Source organism: Glycine soja, chromosome 8, assembly GCF_004193775.1.
Source record: "Glycine soja cultivar W05 chromosome 8, ASM419377v2, whole genome shotgun sequence".
Taxonomy (NCBI): Eukaryota; Viridiplantae; Streptophyta; class Magnoliopsida; order Fabales; family Fabaceae; genus Glycine; species Glycine soja.
In genome coordinates, this window is record NC_041009.1 from 46,672,868 (window position 1) to 46,688,066 (window position 15,199).

General features: G+C 30.9%; 1 protein-coding gene and 1 long non-coding RNA gene across 8 annotated transcripts; one reads left to right on the forward strand and one right to left on the reverse strand.

Annotated features, from left to right (window-relative positions):
• Window positions 1-2,391: 2,391 nt before the first annotated feature.
• LOC114421464 (xyloglucan endotransglucosylase/hydrolase protein 2-like) lies at window positions 2,392-5,926 on the reverse strand. Its single transcript, XM_028387390.1, has 4 exons — window positions 5,690-5,926; window positions 4,201-4,301; window positions 3,741-3,934; window positions 2,392-3,048 (listed from the first exon to the last, which is right to left on the reverse strand). Exons 1-4 carry the CDS (start codon window positions 5,922-5,924, stop codon window positions 2,664-2,666), a joined length of 915 nt encoding a protein of 304 aa, XP_028243191.1. The 5' UTR covers window positions 5,925-5,926; the 3' UTR covers window positions 2,392-2,663.
• A 2,350-nt stretch (window positions 5,927-8,276) lies between these two features.
• LOC114423724 lies at window positions 8,277-14,806 on the forward strand. Of its 7 annotated transcripts, XR_003668894.1 has the most exons (4): window positions 8,277-9,575; window positions 10,704-10,784; window positions 10,925-11,236; window positions 14,517-14,751. It is a non-coding gene; the product is annotated as an uncharacterized LOC114423724 (long non-coding RNA). The 7 variants fall into 7 exon arrangements; XR_003668896.1 differs by lacking the exon at window positions 10,925-11,236 and having other exon boundaries at window positions 14,517-14,806; XR_003668891.1 differs by having other exon boundaries at window positions 8,277-10,784.
• Window positions 14,807-15,199: the final 393 nt, after the last annotated feature.

The following is a 15,199-nucleotide window of genomic DNA, read 5'->3' on the forward strand; positions in this document are numbered from 1 at the left end:
TGTTAATATGCAATATTTCTAATATTTATAATTTCAAAATATGCATACATAAATAAAATTATTATTTTTAAATATTTAGTAATGTATTGGCATAATTAAATTAAAATTATGGATATTATCTTAGAAACATATTTAAGACCTAGACTTTGAACTTGGAGGTTACACAAGTTTGTTGAATTATCTAATGGCGATTATCTAAGTTGCCATAGTTTAAAAATGTATATTTCAACCTTTCGATCTAACCTCCGCTAATTTTCCAATGGATATATGTAAATACTCACTTTACTCACCTAATCACATCCTTTCTCTAAAATGATAATATGACACCAATGAAATTGAAAATACAATATCACCATTGTTGAGAACGAAAAGAGTAGGAGAAGAACAATAAATAAGAACCTAAGTGACTACCAGAAGGCTTGATTTTGTGGCTATGAGAATTCTGCTTATTTAGGTGTTAGTGTTGTTTTTTTATATCTCAGGCGAGATTCAGTTTTACAAAAGTAAATTAGATAAATAATTAGACTTAGAATTGGAATTAAATTTTGTTATTAAAGTAATTAAATTGAAAACGTTTTATGCAAAATGACTACTATTAACACCATTTTCTTCTTAATTGTGATTATTAATAATTATGAAACGAAATTATGAATATTAAACAAAAACAATCATGTCAAAAGGATTTTTTTAAGAAAACGTAAAATGGTTTTAGAAAGTTTACAACGTGATGATAAATATTTTAGAAGGTTTTGAATTTTATTTTATAAAATATTTTGAATATGTGCATAAATAATTTATAAAATATTTTAGAAAGTTTATAAAATATTTAAATATTTTAAAAGTTTATATAATAAACAATATTAAATAAAAATTTACTATTCATTTTAAAAAATAGTATTTATTTAAAAATTAATCAAAAAATAAAAGTAAAATAATTAATCATAAGTAAAAGTAAATGAAATTTACACTACATTTTAAAAAAATAATCATCATTTTAAAATTTAATCGAAATAAAGTAATAGATAAAGGTTATTTTAAAAGTATAATTTTAAAATTTTAAATTAATACTACATTATTTTTCATTTTATTATTTTCTCTATTTATATTTAATAAGTATATTAAAAGATAATAATTATAAAAATGGTAAATCATTATTTTAAAAATTAACAATCTTTCATTACTTTTAAATAACATTAAATCATATCAACAATTAACGTGAAATTAAAGTTTTAATCTGATAGTTTAAAAATGTTGAAGTGAAAATTAAATAATTGAATAACATCAACATTTGTTATCAGATTATAATGTTTTGGATTTGAAGACTATAAAATTTTCAAGTCAAGTTTATATAGACATATAGGTATAGATAATTTTTTTTAAAGGTATAACTTATAAGCAGAAGGTATTTTAAAATTGCTTTTTTAGTTTAAATAAATTCTCCCGATCTAAATTTGTAAATAATATATTTTCTTACAAAGGTAGCGTAACTTCGTAAGTCCCACGCACTTTGCAGGCTCATGAATATGCGGTGGTCACTGGCCAGATGCGAATAAATTTTGTTAACATAAGGAAAGTGCAAGAAGGGGTTGAGAGGTTGGATGATGAATACATAAAGTCATGGATAAATTGCTTAGAGGTGAACAAAGAGGCTCCTTGTATGGAAGGTGGCATGGGGGAGACTAAAGTGTGTCACCCCACTTGCAGTTAAGCCTGGTTTGGTCATGCTGGATTTACCTGAGGATCAAATGCAGGAGTTTAGTAGGATAATGCTAAGCTTAATTAGATTCTTTTGTTTTTCATTCATTTCTATGACTTATAGTACTGCTGTGTCAATGCCAAAATAATATATAACTATCCAGGACCAAATTTATGCATTGGTATTTAATGTATATCAAGATAAACTCTATCTTGCTATTATCATGATTTCAATTTGGTTTTTGGCCATTGTTTGTTGAGATGCTTAAGCCAGTTGGGACTTAACAATACTTTCATCTGTTTTAAGAGGTTATTGATAAATTAAAACAATTCCTATGCTTAAAATATTGTTTTTAGATTATTAAACGATTATCGTGATCTATTTGCATGCAACTCTACTTATTGATCTGCATATATATCATATACAGCCTCAATACGTGGCAGTGCAATTAATTTCGCCCCTAATGGTTTATAGCACTAATTGGACATACCAATACCATGCTTAAGTAGGTCTTTTTGGCAGTCCTTATAATATTGTTTTGCTGTTAAAAAAAAGCAATATATACCTATAATAGTGTAAAACTAATTACGTACGTTCTTACAAAAATAATTGAAATTAAAAGCTATTGTTCATATAGATATATAAGACAAAGCAATTGGATAAATTTATAGTTCATCAATTTTGAGCTACTTCCCTAAAAAAAAGAAACGGTTTGTCCTAAACAATTTCAGACTTATCAAGCATTACATAATATAAAAAAGATGTTAACAGAAATATGATTGCACATCATCAAATTTGGGTAAACAACTAAACAAGAACAACAATCGATACTCGGATAATCAAATTGAATCAACACTTTTTTCCTCCTCCTCTGCCACGTAATCGTTCAAAAGAAGCTCCAATTCAATTCCATAAAAAATGGCAATTTTTTTAAGCATATATGTGAGTAAATTAATTGGGTAATTAATTAAAGGCACTCCAAGGGAATCTCTGGGTATCGATTCCTATCAGCACAATAATCATAGGTCATATACTTGTGTTTAACACGTTCATATTGTCTTTGTCGTACAGAATCCAACCGCCAAAACTTCTGCGTATTCCACCAGTACTTATCAGAAGAACAATTTTGGCTAATATTTGAGGTTGGAACTTGACAACCACTAACATCAAAGCCTTGGAAACTTGCTCTGAATGGTGCATAGCTCCAATCAGTTTTGGTTTTGCCACCATTTGTTGCCCAACTATCTCCATCCCATAAAGATGCTTGTATTTGCATTGGCTTTGTTGGGTATCCGACTCCAATATCGCTTTTATTCTTGTATACCCTAATAGGGATGTTATCCACATAAAATCTGCCAATTCATATATTGGGTTGGTTAGTGATTTTTCAATTTTTTTAACTATTATAATTAGAATTTTTAGTTTTCCGGTAAGACCTCCAAATATCTCACAAGCTTCAATTCTTTAAGGATAATATAATAAGATTCAAATATAAAATCTTTAGCAAATTTGTTCAAACATTTACTAATTTAGCCAACACATTTGTACTATCAAGCCATTTTTTTTTGGGTACAGGTACTATTAAGCCGTTTGAATGATGTATGGGAATTTTTTTAGTTGAATCCACATAAAATGCATGTATTCAATTTATATATGAAGTCAAACTTATGGCATCACAAAAAATCCCATTAAAACAGCTTATACAGTGTACGTTAAGTAAAAAGAGTTGAAATACATTGTTTTTATTTTTTCATTTAATTTGCTCAAGTGTTTACTAGGAAAAGTGCTGTGTAAATACTTATGTCAAGGAAAATGTTTTGAACAATGAAAAATTAATAGAGCAATTCTTTCTTTTCTCATGTTTTGAGTGAATATTTTTGAGACACACGTATAAAATTAAAAAAAAGTGTTTATAAGAAAAAGAAACCATAAGTGAGAGATAGACATAAATAAATATGATTAAAAAATAATAAAACTAACCACTTTTATAACAATGTAACAAAAATATTGTAGCAAGGGAATCAAAGAGGGATATGCATCTTACACAATTTGGTGTTGATTCCAAAGAATTCTATAATTGTGAAAATCTGCAGTAGGATCAAACCAAAGGAGAATTCTTTGCTCTCTATTCCCTTGGCCGTCTACAAACACATTGGTTTGTAATCTATATGGCTTCCCTTCTCTATTGCCCAAGAATTCAAAGTCTAACTCGTCATGACTTCTTCCTTGTGAAGTTAACTGCATCAAATACATTAAGAATACTACAAGAAAATTAGGTATTATGGACAAAAGTTTTTATGGCCATACAACAGTTGATTAATTTACATTTTTGACAGCTATGGCCGTTAGTAAATGCCATTTAAGACTTAGTATAGTAGAATTTTTGCGCCATTTTATTTGAAACAATGATGCCCAATTTACTAACTATACCAAACCGTTGAATTTTACAAAAAAAAAAAAATCAAAATTAGGGATGAAAGATCAAAACTGAAAGGTCGACTCACGTAGTAAGCTGTGACAACTCCAGCAGAATTCCTATCTGGTACTTTGATCCTCAAATGGAATAGTCCAGAGCCATATGACATCTTGGATCCAAAACCGGATCCTGTATATAGTAATAAATCAACACACACATGTTTAAATACATATTTTTCCTTACAATTAACTAATTAATTTTGATTTAGCTTCCTTAATTATTATTTTTTATTTAATCCATGAGTTTTTTTTAGTGCCACATCACTTAATGGAACAAAATTAACAAGGGCTAAAAACGTGCCTTTCAATAAAATGGGATATCATGAAAAAAAGTTATAAGTACCAAAATAAAATTAACTCTATTTCAAGCACAACAAAAAAACGTAAATAAGCATGCGTACACACATAACAGATGTTTTTAAAGTTTCGTGTGGGAAACACACAAAAAAAGACTTTTGAGTTGAAAGCCAATCAATTCAATTACAGTAATTAGGTAAATAGCAACAATTTACGATGATGAACCCATCATTTCTTGTTTAGACAAACGCATAAAGGGGAAGTCCATTATGTGCTTTCCCTTGTTCTATCTGTCTAATGAAAGCAATGTCATCTCACAACATCACTGCTATGGTTGCTAGGATTGACAGTTCAATTGTTTCAAAGCAATTGTTTCAAAGCCATAGTTATAGCTAATTTTAACGACAAATGCTGTTTTCATGTTCTGTACTTAAATACTCATTATAAGTTCTGTTTGAATAAACATCTGTATAAACAATTATAAGAAGAACATAATTTGAAGAAACTAATTAACTAAGAGAGCTTTCACAAATTACTTTACATATAGCTTATAAGATAAATTTATTTCATTCTTTTTCTTCTCTTATCAGTATTTATGAGGGATAAGTTTATCTATAAAGAAGACCATATAAAAATCTATACATATTTTTGTGCTTTGGATATTGACCAATATTGGTTCTGAACTTCAAGAAGTCTACTATTAATCTATGTATACCACTATATCAATATGCACTCAAAATCTCAAATAATCTTCGTAGTTTCTCTTCACTAAACTGATAAGAATCCATATATATACTGTCAAGGAAAGTTATCTGAAGATACACTTTTTCCCATTTCGAACATGTTAAAAAAGAAGTCCGGCCTGCCTGCTTTAATTTAATTTCTATTGTTGTTTGTTTATTTGCTTCTCATTAGATTACACGAGAAAAGTTTGAATAATTTTTCTTTTTATTTGAAAATTATTATGCTAGTGCATGCATGTGTGCACTCACATGCACATAATGAAGACAACATACAAAAATGTATATAGTAGTATATATATACCCAAATAAATAAACAAACAAACGTGTCTATTACCTTCTTGTAACGAGAAGGGTATTACTGAAAAAACATATGTGTGATTTAGATGAAGAATTCTACATTATAAAGCACGAATAATTGAAAAGTAAAAAAGAAGAAGTTGCACGGGATATAAATTAAGGAAGAGGAAATATTATTAACCTGAAGAGTTATCCATTGTGAGCTGAATTTCTTTCCCTTGGTTTAAGGAGACAACATGATTATCACCCCACGTAACCTCATAGTTTTGATCGAAGCTTATTTCTGTAATATTTATACTTCCTCGGACAAGGACCCCATCGGCAACAAGAAGGATAAGGAAAATTAAAAATAGAGAACTCATATCTAAGTTAACCCAAGCTAGGATTTGAATTTTAGACTCTCGAGCTTGGCACATTAGTGGGCTATGGTTATTGTTATTGGCAAAGTTATGCACCTCCATATATATATATATATATATATATGTATGTACATGCCATGATGTAAGCTTTTGTTAATGGGAAACATTGGAATGCATAAAACGGCATGACCCATAATTGCATGACCAATACGCCATTGACTTGTCAATGTTATCGTCCATAACAAACCACATCATTACGGCTTAGTTCAGAAGCAACGGAATATGCATAGAGATCGACTTTATGTATCTTCATATTCATTATAATAATTAAACTTTCACGAGAATATGGTTAGCCAAAAAACAAAAACTCTGAAAGAATATAATCAGTTCTCCCTTTAAATCATGGAGACGTACGCGAATACAGAAAGTAATTGGGTTGTTATAGTCTTACGGAAATCTCATGTCATACAACAAAACACAAGATTCCAGCTCTTGCAGTGCTGTACAGTCAATTATGTAATTTTTTAATTTGAGAAAATGTAGAGATACAACAGATATCTCCATATATAAAGCTTCAATTGTTTGCAAGAATTTTCTTACTTCTATTGCACTACGCTTATATGCTTTAAATTGTGGGAGTTTTATTTTAAATAATAAATTATTGAATAAAAACTGTTTATGATTTTTTATTTTAACTCCTCAACTAATATTTTACCATTAATTGATTCTCAACTATTTTTCGTTTGATTTTTTTTCTAAGTGTCTATGTTAAATGATAACTAGTTAGTTGTTTTTAAATTATTTAAAAATATTTGTTGTGGCCTTTATTCTTCTGGCGGCAAAAAACCGCAAGAAATTTGTGAGATATAATTTTTTTTTTTAAAAAAAACATCAAACGAGAACCTGATATTTGTTTTGTTAGCCCTAGTTTCTGTCTTTATTTTTCATATTGTAAAAAATATTGAATTAGTCTTCAATGGTATAATCGAATTGTCTAATCGTTAAAATGTTGGTGTACACCCATAATATGTCTAACTACCACTTTAATTTATGTTAGAAAAATGTTATATGAATATATGGCATATATGACAGTTATTATTATTATTATTATTATTATTATTATTATTATTATTATTATTATTATTATTATTATTATTATTATTATTATTATTATCACTGACATGGATCATAATAGTTATCATCATATTGAACAAAATCATCCATATTATTCTTATTATTGTCATTCTTATTATTACCATCACACAAAAATATCACTAAACTAATTTTAATAAGATAAAAAATACTTATAAAATGAATTTATTTTAAAACTAAAAATTAGAGAAAAAACAAAACTAAATTTTAAAAACTAATTAAAATGTGGTTGTTTTAATTTTTTTTAAAAAAATTTAACTCTAAAGAACACCCCAAACTGAGCCTTATTATCATTTAAACTTGTACTTCTTTCTTACATTAGTAAGATTTTCTTCAGGCCATGTTCTAACATTGGATTGCTCTACTGCTATCATGTCAACATGAATGGGTTGAAATTATTTAGGCTAAGGGGTTTGGGTTTTGAATGTCGTCGGATCTTTGCATGTAGACCTAATTCAATTGCATGATATACGTGCTTAGTTTGTATTCTTGATCCATTTTCATTGTGACTAATGGTGGTTGATGTTTTGGTACCTCGTTGGTTTCAACTACCACATTATGCTATAAGACTTATGTTGATTCATTTTTATTTTATTGTAAAAGCTTTGTCATCTTTTTACCAATCTTTTCTCGTGAAATGTAGTGAGTTAGAGTTTAGAGAGAAAACGAGAGAGAAAAGGGATGTATTGTGAGAACAAAATAAAAAATAATAACAAACAAGAATTTTGCATTATAAAAAATAAATAAATCTTGCGTGATTTGTTAATTTTAGTATTATAAATTTGAATGGTCCGTTTTATCAATTAATTTGATAGTTAAAATCATAAAAATCTTACCGATCATAATTATGTTAATTAATATGATTATGTGTTTTTATGTATTAAAAAATGAAAAATAATAAAATTATGCACTATGTTTTTTATAAGAAAAATGTTTGGAACACGTCATTAAATGTTTAATGATGTGGGATAAAAAAATAATATTTTAATAAATTTAAACAATTAGAGCGTCGACAACTTAGTATATTAGCAACACTTATCTGATTCTCTTTTTTATAACCAGAGAAAGTTGGCGTTTGTTTAAATTTTTTAAATAATAAAAAAATAGAAGTTAAATATAGTTAATAAAAAAAGTGATAGAATAAAAAAATTAATAATATAAAATAGTGAAAAAATAGTATAAGACAAAACAAAAATTTAAAAGTTAAGAAGTAATTTAAAGATAAAATTATCCCATAAAATATATCCAGCAAATGAAATAACGGAAGGGGAATGGGCGTTCACAGCAGTTAGGTTTTGGGTGAAGTGGAGGAGATTAAACAGAGGTTTCATCAATTCTGATTCTCTGACCGCCAGAACATGGTGTTTTTTCTGTTCCCTAATGCTTCGTTAGAACCCGAAATGAAGATGGTGATAGGTTGAGTGCACTTTCAGCTTGTCTTCTTCACATTCTTTCATTCTTGGACACAAAACCAGATGGATAAACCTTTTTCTTTCACTTCCCTATATTGACTTATGTTTCTCTTTAACGGATCATCTGAGACTCTAGTTTCTTTACATCTAAACCTTCCTTTGGGTTGGAATGCTCCTAGAATTTGTTTGGTTGCCGAATCTCAGGACTCTTTGGTTGGCTTCATTCAGATTGGTGGACGAGAATTCTATTCCGAGGATTCTCCAAGTCTTCCCTTCGCTTGAACATCTGGTGTTAATTCTGCAGTCTTTGAACGAGAATGAGAATGAGAGTCAGAGTGAAGGTGTCCAAGTTGAAAGTCTTTGCATCTCGATCCCCTCATTGAAATGGTTCGAGCTTTGTTCCGATGAACAGGAGTTCAATGTTGTTGTGAAGGCAGAAAATCTTGTCAACTTTGTATGCGATCTTGAGGGATTGCACAAGGTTACCTTAGATGCCCTAAACCTGAAGTCCTTGACAGTTATGGGTGATGTTCTTCAAGTTCACATAACTAAAAGCCTATTCTCTATTGAAGAGGCAGTGATAGAAGCAGAACTTTGTTTCTATTTGACAAGTGTGTGTGACTTGGTTTTACGTTCTCAATATGTTTTTTTTTTCTTTTGTTTTTTAGCAGGTTGCAACATGTGAAATTACTCAGTTTGTCAGAGAACATTATGAAGGTGTATTTCTTTTCGCCTGTCTGGTTTAATTTGGCCTGTCTTCCAAGTCTTTCCTCCATGTTTTAACAGTTGAAGTGGAACTATGTTGTTATATAATTTTGTTGTTATATGTGTGAAGGCTCTCTATGTTTCTTCAATGACAATACCAACTTCCAGGAACTTGGTCAAGCTAGAGCTTATCCCTGACTATTGCCCTGATTTTCGCCGTAGCTGCATCTCACATGTGTTATTGAAATTGTTTGAAAGTGCTTATCTTCAATGAGGTAAGTTGTGTTGGATATTTTGGTGTGCAGATTATTTGTTATTCATTTTCAGGTCCCGTACATACTTTATATGTACGGTGTTCGACAACCACTTTGGCGAAGATGGCAAAGTTGATTCTATTTTTCTGCGGGTTCTTCCACTATCTTGTGTTGCACATCTTAAGGTAATAGAAATTACTAGTTTTAAAGATAGATAACTTGAATTCAAGCTGGTGGAATAATTTTTAAAGAACGGAAAATCTCTGGAAAAGATTGGTCTTGGTAGAGAAGGTTGGAAGTTTGTACCAAAACATCGCAAGAGGATACTCTCCCACGAGAAGTGCTCTGGTTGTCAGATTGTATTCAGAAATACAAGATTTTATAAAAAAAAAAAAAAAAAAACACCACAATTACGATGAGTCTATCTCCTTAAGTTTCATGGGTATAACACCTTAGAGCTAAAAAAAATTTGTGTAAAAGTGTTCTGTTCAGATATTTAGTATTAATGCACCATGGAAATGGATGACTAGGACTAGATCTGCAGTTTAATGAGAATCTTCAACAATAACTTTAATAGATCTAAATTTGGTTAAAGTGTGATTGGGAATCTTATGTGACTGCAACTGCTAGTGTCTTTGGTTCAGGTGATTAGTTCATTGTTTAATTCCTTCTCTTGAAATATGCTGTTTTATGGGACATGATAGTTTGGGAGAAATTGTTTATGAAGTATGGTGAAAGATACTATATTGAACATGAGATATTGACAATGATTGGCCATATAGGTCGATGTACCTACACTTTCAAGATGTTTTAATTGAAGCTTATCATTTGAGTGACATGAACATAGGATTTTGTAATTGTGAGGAGTTCATTGTTTTAGTCTTCTCATCTTTATGATGCTACTAGTACTCCATTACTCTTAAGTTGATGACTGTCAGAATTAAAAATGTTGACCGTATGTTCGTTGGAACTTCTTATTGTTATCTTTTAAGTACATGCTTAATTGTGGAAGATGTTCCCAATTTCTCTTCATGCAACTCCTAATCTTAAATTGTGTGTCTTTCCTCCAATTACTCATAATTACTGTTAGGATATAGAATTAATACAAACATCTGCTGCACTAACTAATTTTAGTAATCATGTATGTGATTAGGATCGTCCTCAGAGCAATAAGAGAGTTTTAGTTTTTTTATGCCAAAGGCTATATAAGTAGGTTTCTGTAAAGTGTAAACATCATAAAAAGACTGATTATCATTTATGTTTTTACCGTCTTGAAACATGGTATGATTATCAATGTGGTATTACGTATGTAGGCTTTTATCAGGCCTATTGGAGCTGGCAGTTTTATCTATGGTTCTCTTTGTATTAGCCTCAAAACGGTTTAGAATGAAGAGGTACCTCCTTTTTGTCTCTGAATAAGTAGTATCCGATGTTATGTTATGTTATCATGGAATACATACAAATTGTGCCTTCTACTTCTAATGAACTTAATGAATCTTGTTACATGACAATTGTTCTTATGATAATTGTTTAGTGTATGCTCTCGGTTAATGGACCATTCCTCTAAGTACTCACTAGTACAGTTTGGTAGCAACTATTGAGGAGTCTTGTGGCAACTTTTAGCTTATTAGATGGGCAGCAAGCAGTACATCTTTTAGTTCAATGACATAATAGATGATTTTTTGTGCCTCCATTTCTCCCTACTTCATTTCTTCCCGGTCTGTCCATGCCAGCAACAATCCAACCAAGCAATTAGAATACAATTGCAAGTAGAAAAGAACTAAACTTCAGCAAGAATACGCATTGGAACTTCTAGCTTTGAAGCTGCAAAATCAGTATCCACTGGGTAAGTTGTAATACCGTTTCACTTTGTGGGGGTTACACAATCAATAACAAAGTTATTCTTTAGGTGCAGTTTCTTCAATTATAAGAAGGTAAACGTTTTATTTTTATTTTCTCAAGTAACCATAGTTTTAAAAATCAAACTAGTTGGTTTGATCGGTTGACTAGAGCCATCTAAATGGCCCAGCCCCTCCATCTTGATCCTAGACAACATGGGCCAAGTGCCAAAAGGCCCACAAGGCCAAAAAGCCCCATTAAAAAGACTACAGGACCAAAAAGTCCACAAAGATTGGGTTGACTTATGGGCCTTAAGTTTAATAGTATGGCATATTTTTTTAATACTCAAGTCAATGTCAGCCAAAATCAACTTTGAGTAAGGTCGGCCAAAAACAGCCATGGTCGAGGTTGGCAAAAAATAACCCTAACCAAGGTTGATCATAATGAATCGTAGATGAGATTGGCCGAAAATAGCCTTGGTCGAGGTTGACTGAATACGGTCCTGACTAAGATAAGCCAAACACAACCTTGGTCAAGGTCAGTCGAACACAACTTTGGTTGAAGTTGGTCTAAAAGACCCTAGCTTAGCTTGGCTGAAACTAACCATAACTAAAGTAGTGCAAAAACAACATTGGCCAAAGTTGATCAAAATTAACCTTAATCGAAGTCGGCCAAAAATAACTCAATTGAGGTCAGTTCAAACAACCCAATCGAGTTAGGTAAAAAAACAATCATTGTTGAAGTTCGCCAAAAACAACCTCAGCTTAGGTTGGCCCAAAATATCTTTGATTGAGGGTGATCGAAAATAGCCCTAATTGAGATCAACTGAAAACAATTCGACCGATGTTAGTCAAAAATAGCCCTAGTCGAGGTAGATAAAAAGACCTCTATTTGAGGTCGATAAAAAATTAACCCTATTTGAGGCCAACAAAAAATTAACCCTGCCCAAGGCCAATAAAAATCAACCCTAACTGAGGTTAGCCAAAAATTAGCGCTAATCAAGGTCGATTGAAAATTGTCTAGTTGAGGTTGACCAAAAATTAACCCTATTCGAGGTTGACCAAAAATTAACTCTTGTTGAGATTAATTGAAAATAGTATGGTTGAGGTCGACCAAAATTAACCATAACTAAGGTCAGCTGAAAATTAACCCTACCTGAGGTCAGTCGAAATAAGTTTGGCCAAAGTTGGCTGAAACTAACCCTAGTTAAGGTCAGCCAAAAAGAGTTTTGTCGAGGTTGGCTAAGATTAGCCTTGGCCAAGGACAACCAAACACAATCCAAGCTAAGGTTGACCAAAAATAGCCTTGGTCGAGGTTGGTCGTAAACTGCCTCAATTGAGGTCGGTTGAAAATAGTCTTGGCCTAAGTCACCATAAAACAACCTTAGCCTTTGTCGATAAAAAATAACCCTTGGTCAAGGCCAACCAAAAATAACCATAGCCTAGGTTGATTGATTTAAAAATATATTCTTGGACAATTGAAAGAATCAATTTTTAAAATACCATGGTCCATGGGCTAGCTCTAAACCCATATTAAGTGGGGTTGTGTGGGTTGGGACCTCATCAGGGGGCTAAGGGCCACTAGGGCCAATTATGGTCTATGGAGGGCCAAATGGGTTGGCCCTAGGACTATTTTGACAACTCTATGATTAACCTCAAATTGATTAGATGATTGATCAAAGCAACCTTCAAAATTGAATGATTAGAAAACCAATAAAAAATTGATTGAATTGATAAATTAGTGGTCAAACAAATAAAAAATTGTGGTTTAATGGTTTTGATTTTCTTTTTTCTATTTGACTAAAATGTAATTTTAGTTCCCTTATATTTTGCAATTAGTAATTTTGTTCTTCCTATTTTAAAATAGAGACATTTACTCTCCCAATTTTTTAAAAAATAGTAGTTTTAGTCACTCCATTCAAAACAAAACTTTGACCAATAAACAATAAATGTTGACTTTAAGTTTTATTGCCCAATGTTGCCCAAATCAAATTTGGTAATTTCATATGGAAGAATCAACACATCAATTATCCAATTTTGTTATTGAAATTCTTCTTTAAGAGACAATAGATGGGTTGAAGATTACTGCCCAACTCACAAATCAATATCAATTCACAGCACCAGAGTATCCTCATTGAACAAGATGAAATAAACAAATAGTCAAGGCCAACAACAACAATCATGTCTTTCTTCTTTAAAGGAAAATTTTAAAAAATTAAAAAGAATCACATGCATTGAATTTATTTGTGCAACACACCAAGAGTAAAGATGGAAAGACAAGCAATATATATACAATTTTTGAATAAGGTGAACAAGCGCTTTGAAGATTTGGGATCTCAAAATGCCTTTACAATTGAAAAAATGGTAAATCTATTGAAGAATCTAAGTTAATCAATCACCCGCTCCAAATAAATCCAAATCCACTAAACCAAAGGCTTTTTCATCATAGCCACCATGACCACCATCATCCAATGCCTTTAAAATCTATATCAAATCAAAACCTTGTTATTGAAATAGCAATTGAGATTAGTCCCACCTCAATTTTCCTACATTTAGATCTACAATATCTAATCTTACGCATATCAGCTCCTAGAGCTTCTCATCTGTGTTGTTGTGTTATTGTTCTCACACTTTGTTGTCGTTGGTGTCTTAGTTTTCAATCGCCTTCACCTTCTTCATCTTTTTGTATTCAATGTCGCTCATTGACAATAATGGGTGCTTCATTGTTGAGATCACAAGACAAAACGCAAAGGCAAACACCCTTTTATTGTTGGTCTCTAGTGATGCATGAAATCTAGGTGCTTGGTGAAATGAGATGGAAGGGGTGAAATAAAGGGTTAACAAACAAATTAGAGGATAAGGGAGAGTGCACTCATGGTGTTTTTAGGGATAAAAGTAGCTTAAGTGTGGAGTAATCGCCTTCCCTGGAGACAGAAACAATGATGGCGATGACTTTGTCGAAGATATGTTTTGTAGTGGTTGTTGCATAATCAGGGTTTGAGAAAGGGTAGTTTTTCGTAAATGGTGTAAAAAGAATATTAGGTAAGGGTTCAAGAATAATTTCATTGGCAATAACATGAGTCACAAGAAGTCAATGTTAATTTTTAACTATCAACGACTTTATTTGGGTTAAAGAGACTAAAATTAATGATTTTTAAAAATTAGGAGACTAGATGTCTCAATTTTAATAAGGGACCAAAATTACTGATTGCAAAATATAGAGGGACTAAAATTGTATTTTAAGTTTTCCTTTTTAATGACCTTGTGTTTTACTTGAGTGTTTCACAGGATCAAAGAATTAGGAGGCAGTTTTGAGAGCAAAGGTGATGATGATGATGACAATCATGATTAATGATGTGTTGGTATATGTTCGATGAATCTCAAAGAGTGCTAGTTATATTTGTACCAATGATGTTGTGTCAATTGGATAAAAGAGAATTAATTTGTAAATTTACTAGTTTTATCATTGGATTGTATTGGGGGAATTCTCCAACACATAACATGGATAAAAAAAATATGGTAACAAAAAAAAAAACACTACCAATAGATATATGATTGGTTTATTGTAGTTCAACTCATCTTGTCTGCATTCATAGAACATAACAAAATGTTCACTATCTCAAATAAAATTACAAGTTTTTTTGGACAACTTTTTTTTTAAAAAAAAAACTCTTCATATTATAACTTTTTGGGACAAATTTAAGAAAACTCTCCAATTACAAATTTTTTAGACAATCTTAAAAACCTCCTCATTACATGACCCTTTTTTCACTTGGGTGGTAGTGACACCCATTTCAACTTGGAGTACATTACTCCCTCTTAATGTTAGGTGGTTATTCTATCTTAAAAACCTTTATTTACGGTGTAGTGAATGACTTTTAAAGACTCTATGAATAAACACTAATAAATTGTTTTCACAATTCCAAAAATACTTTATATTATTCTAATACTAAAATATAACTTAACAAAAT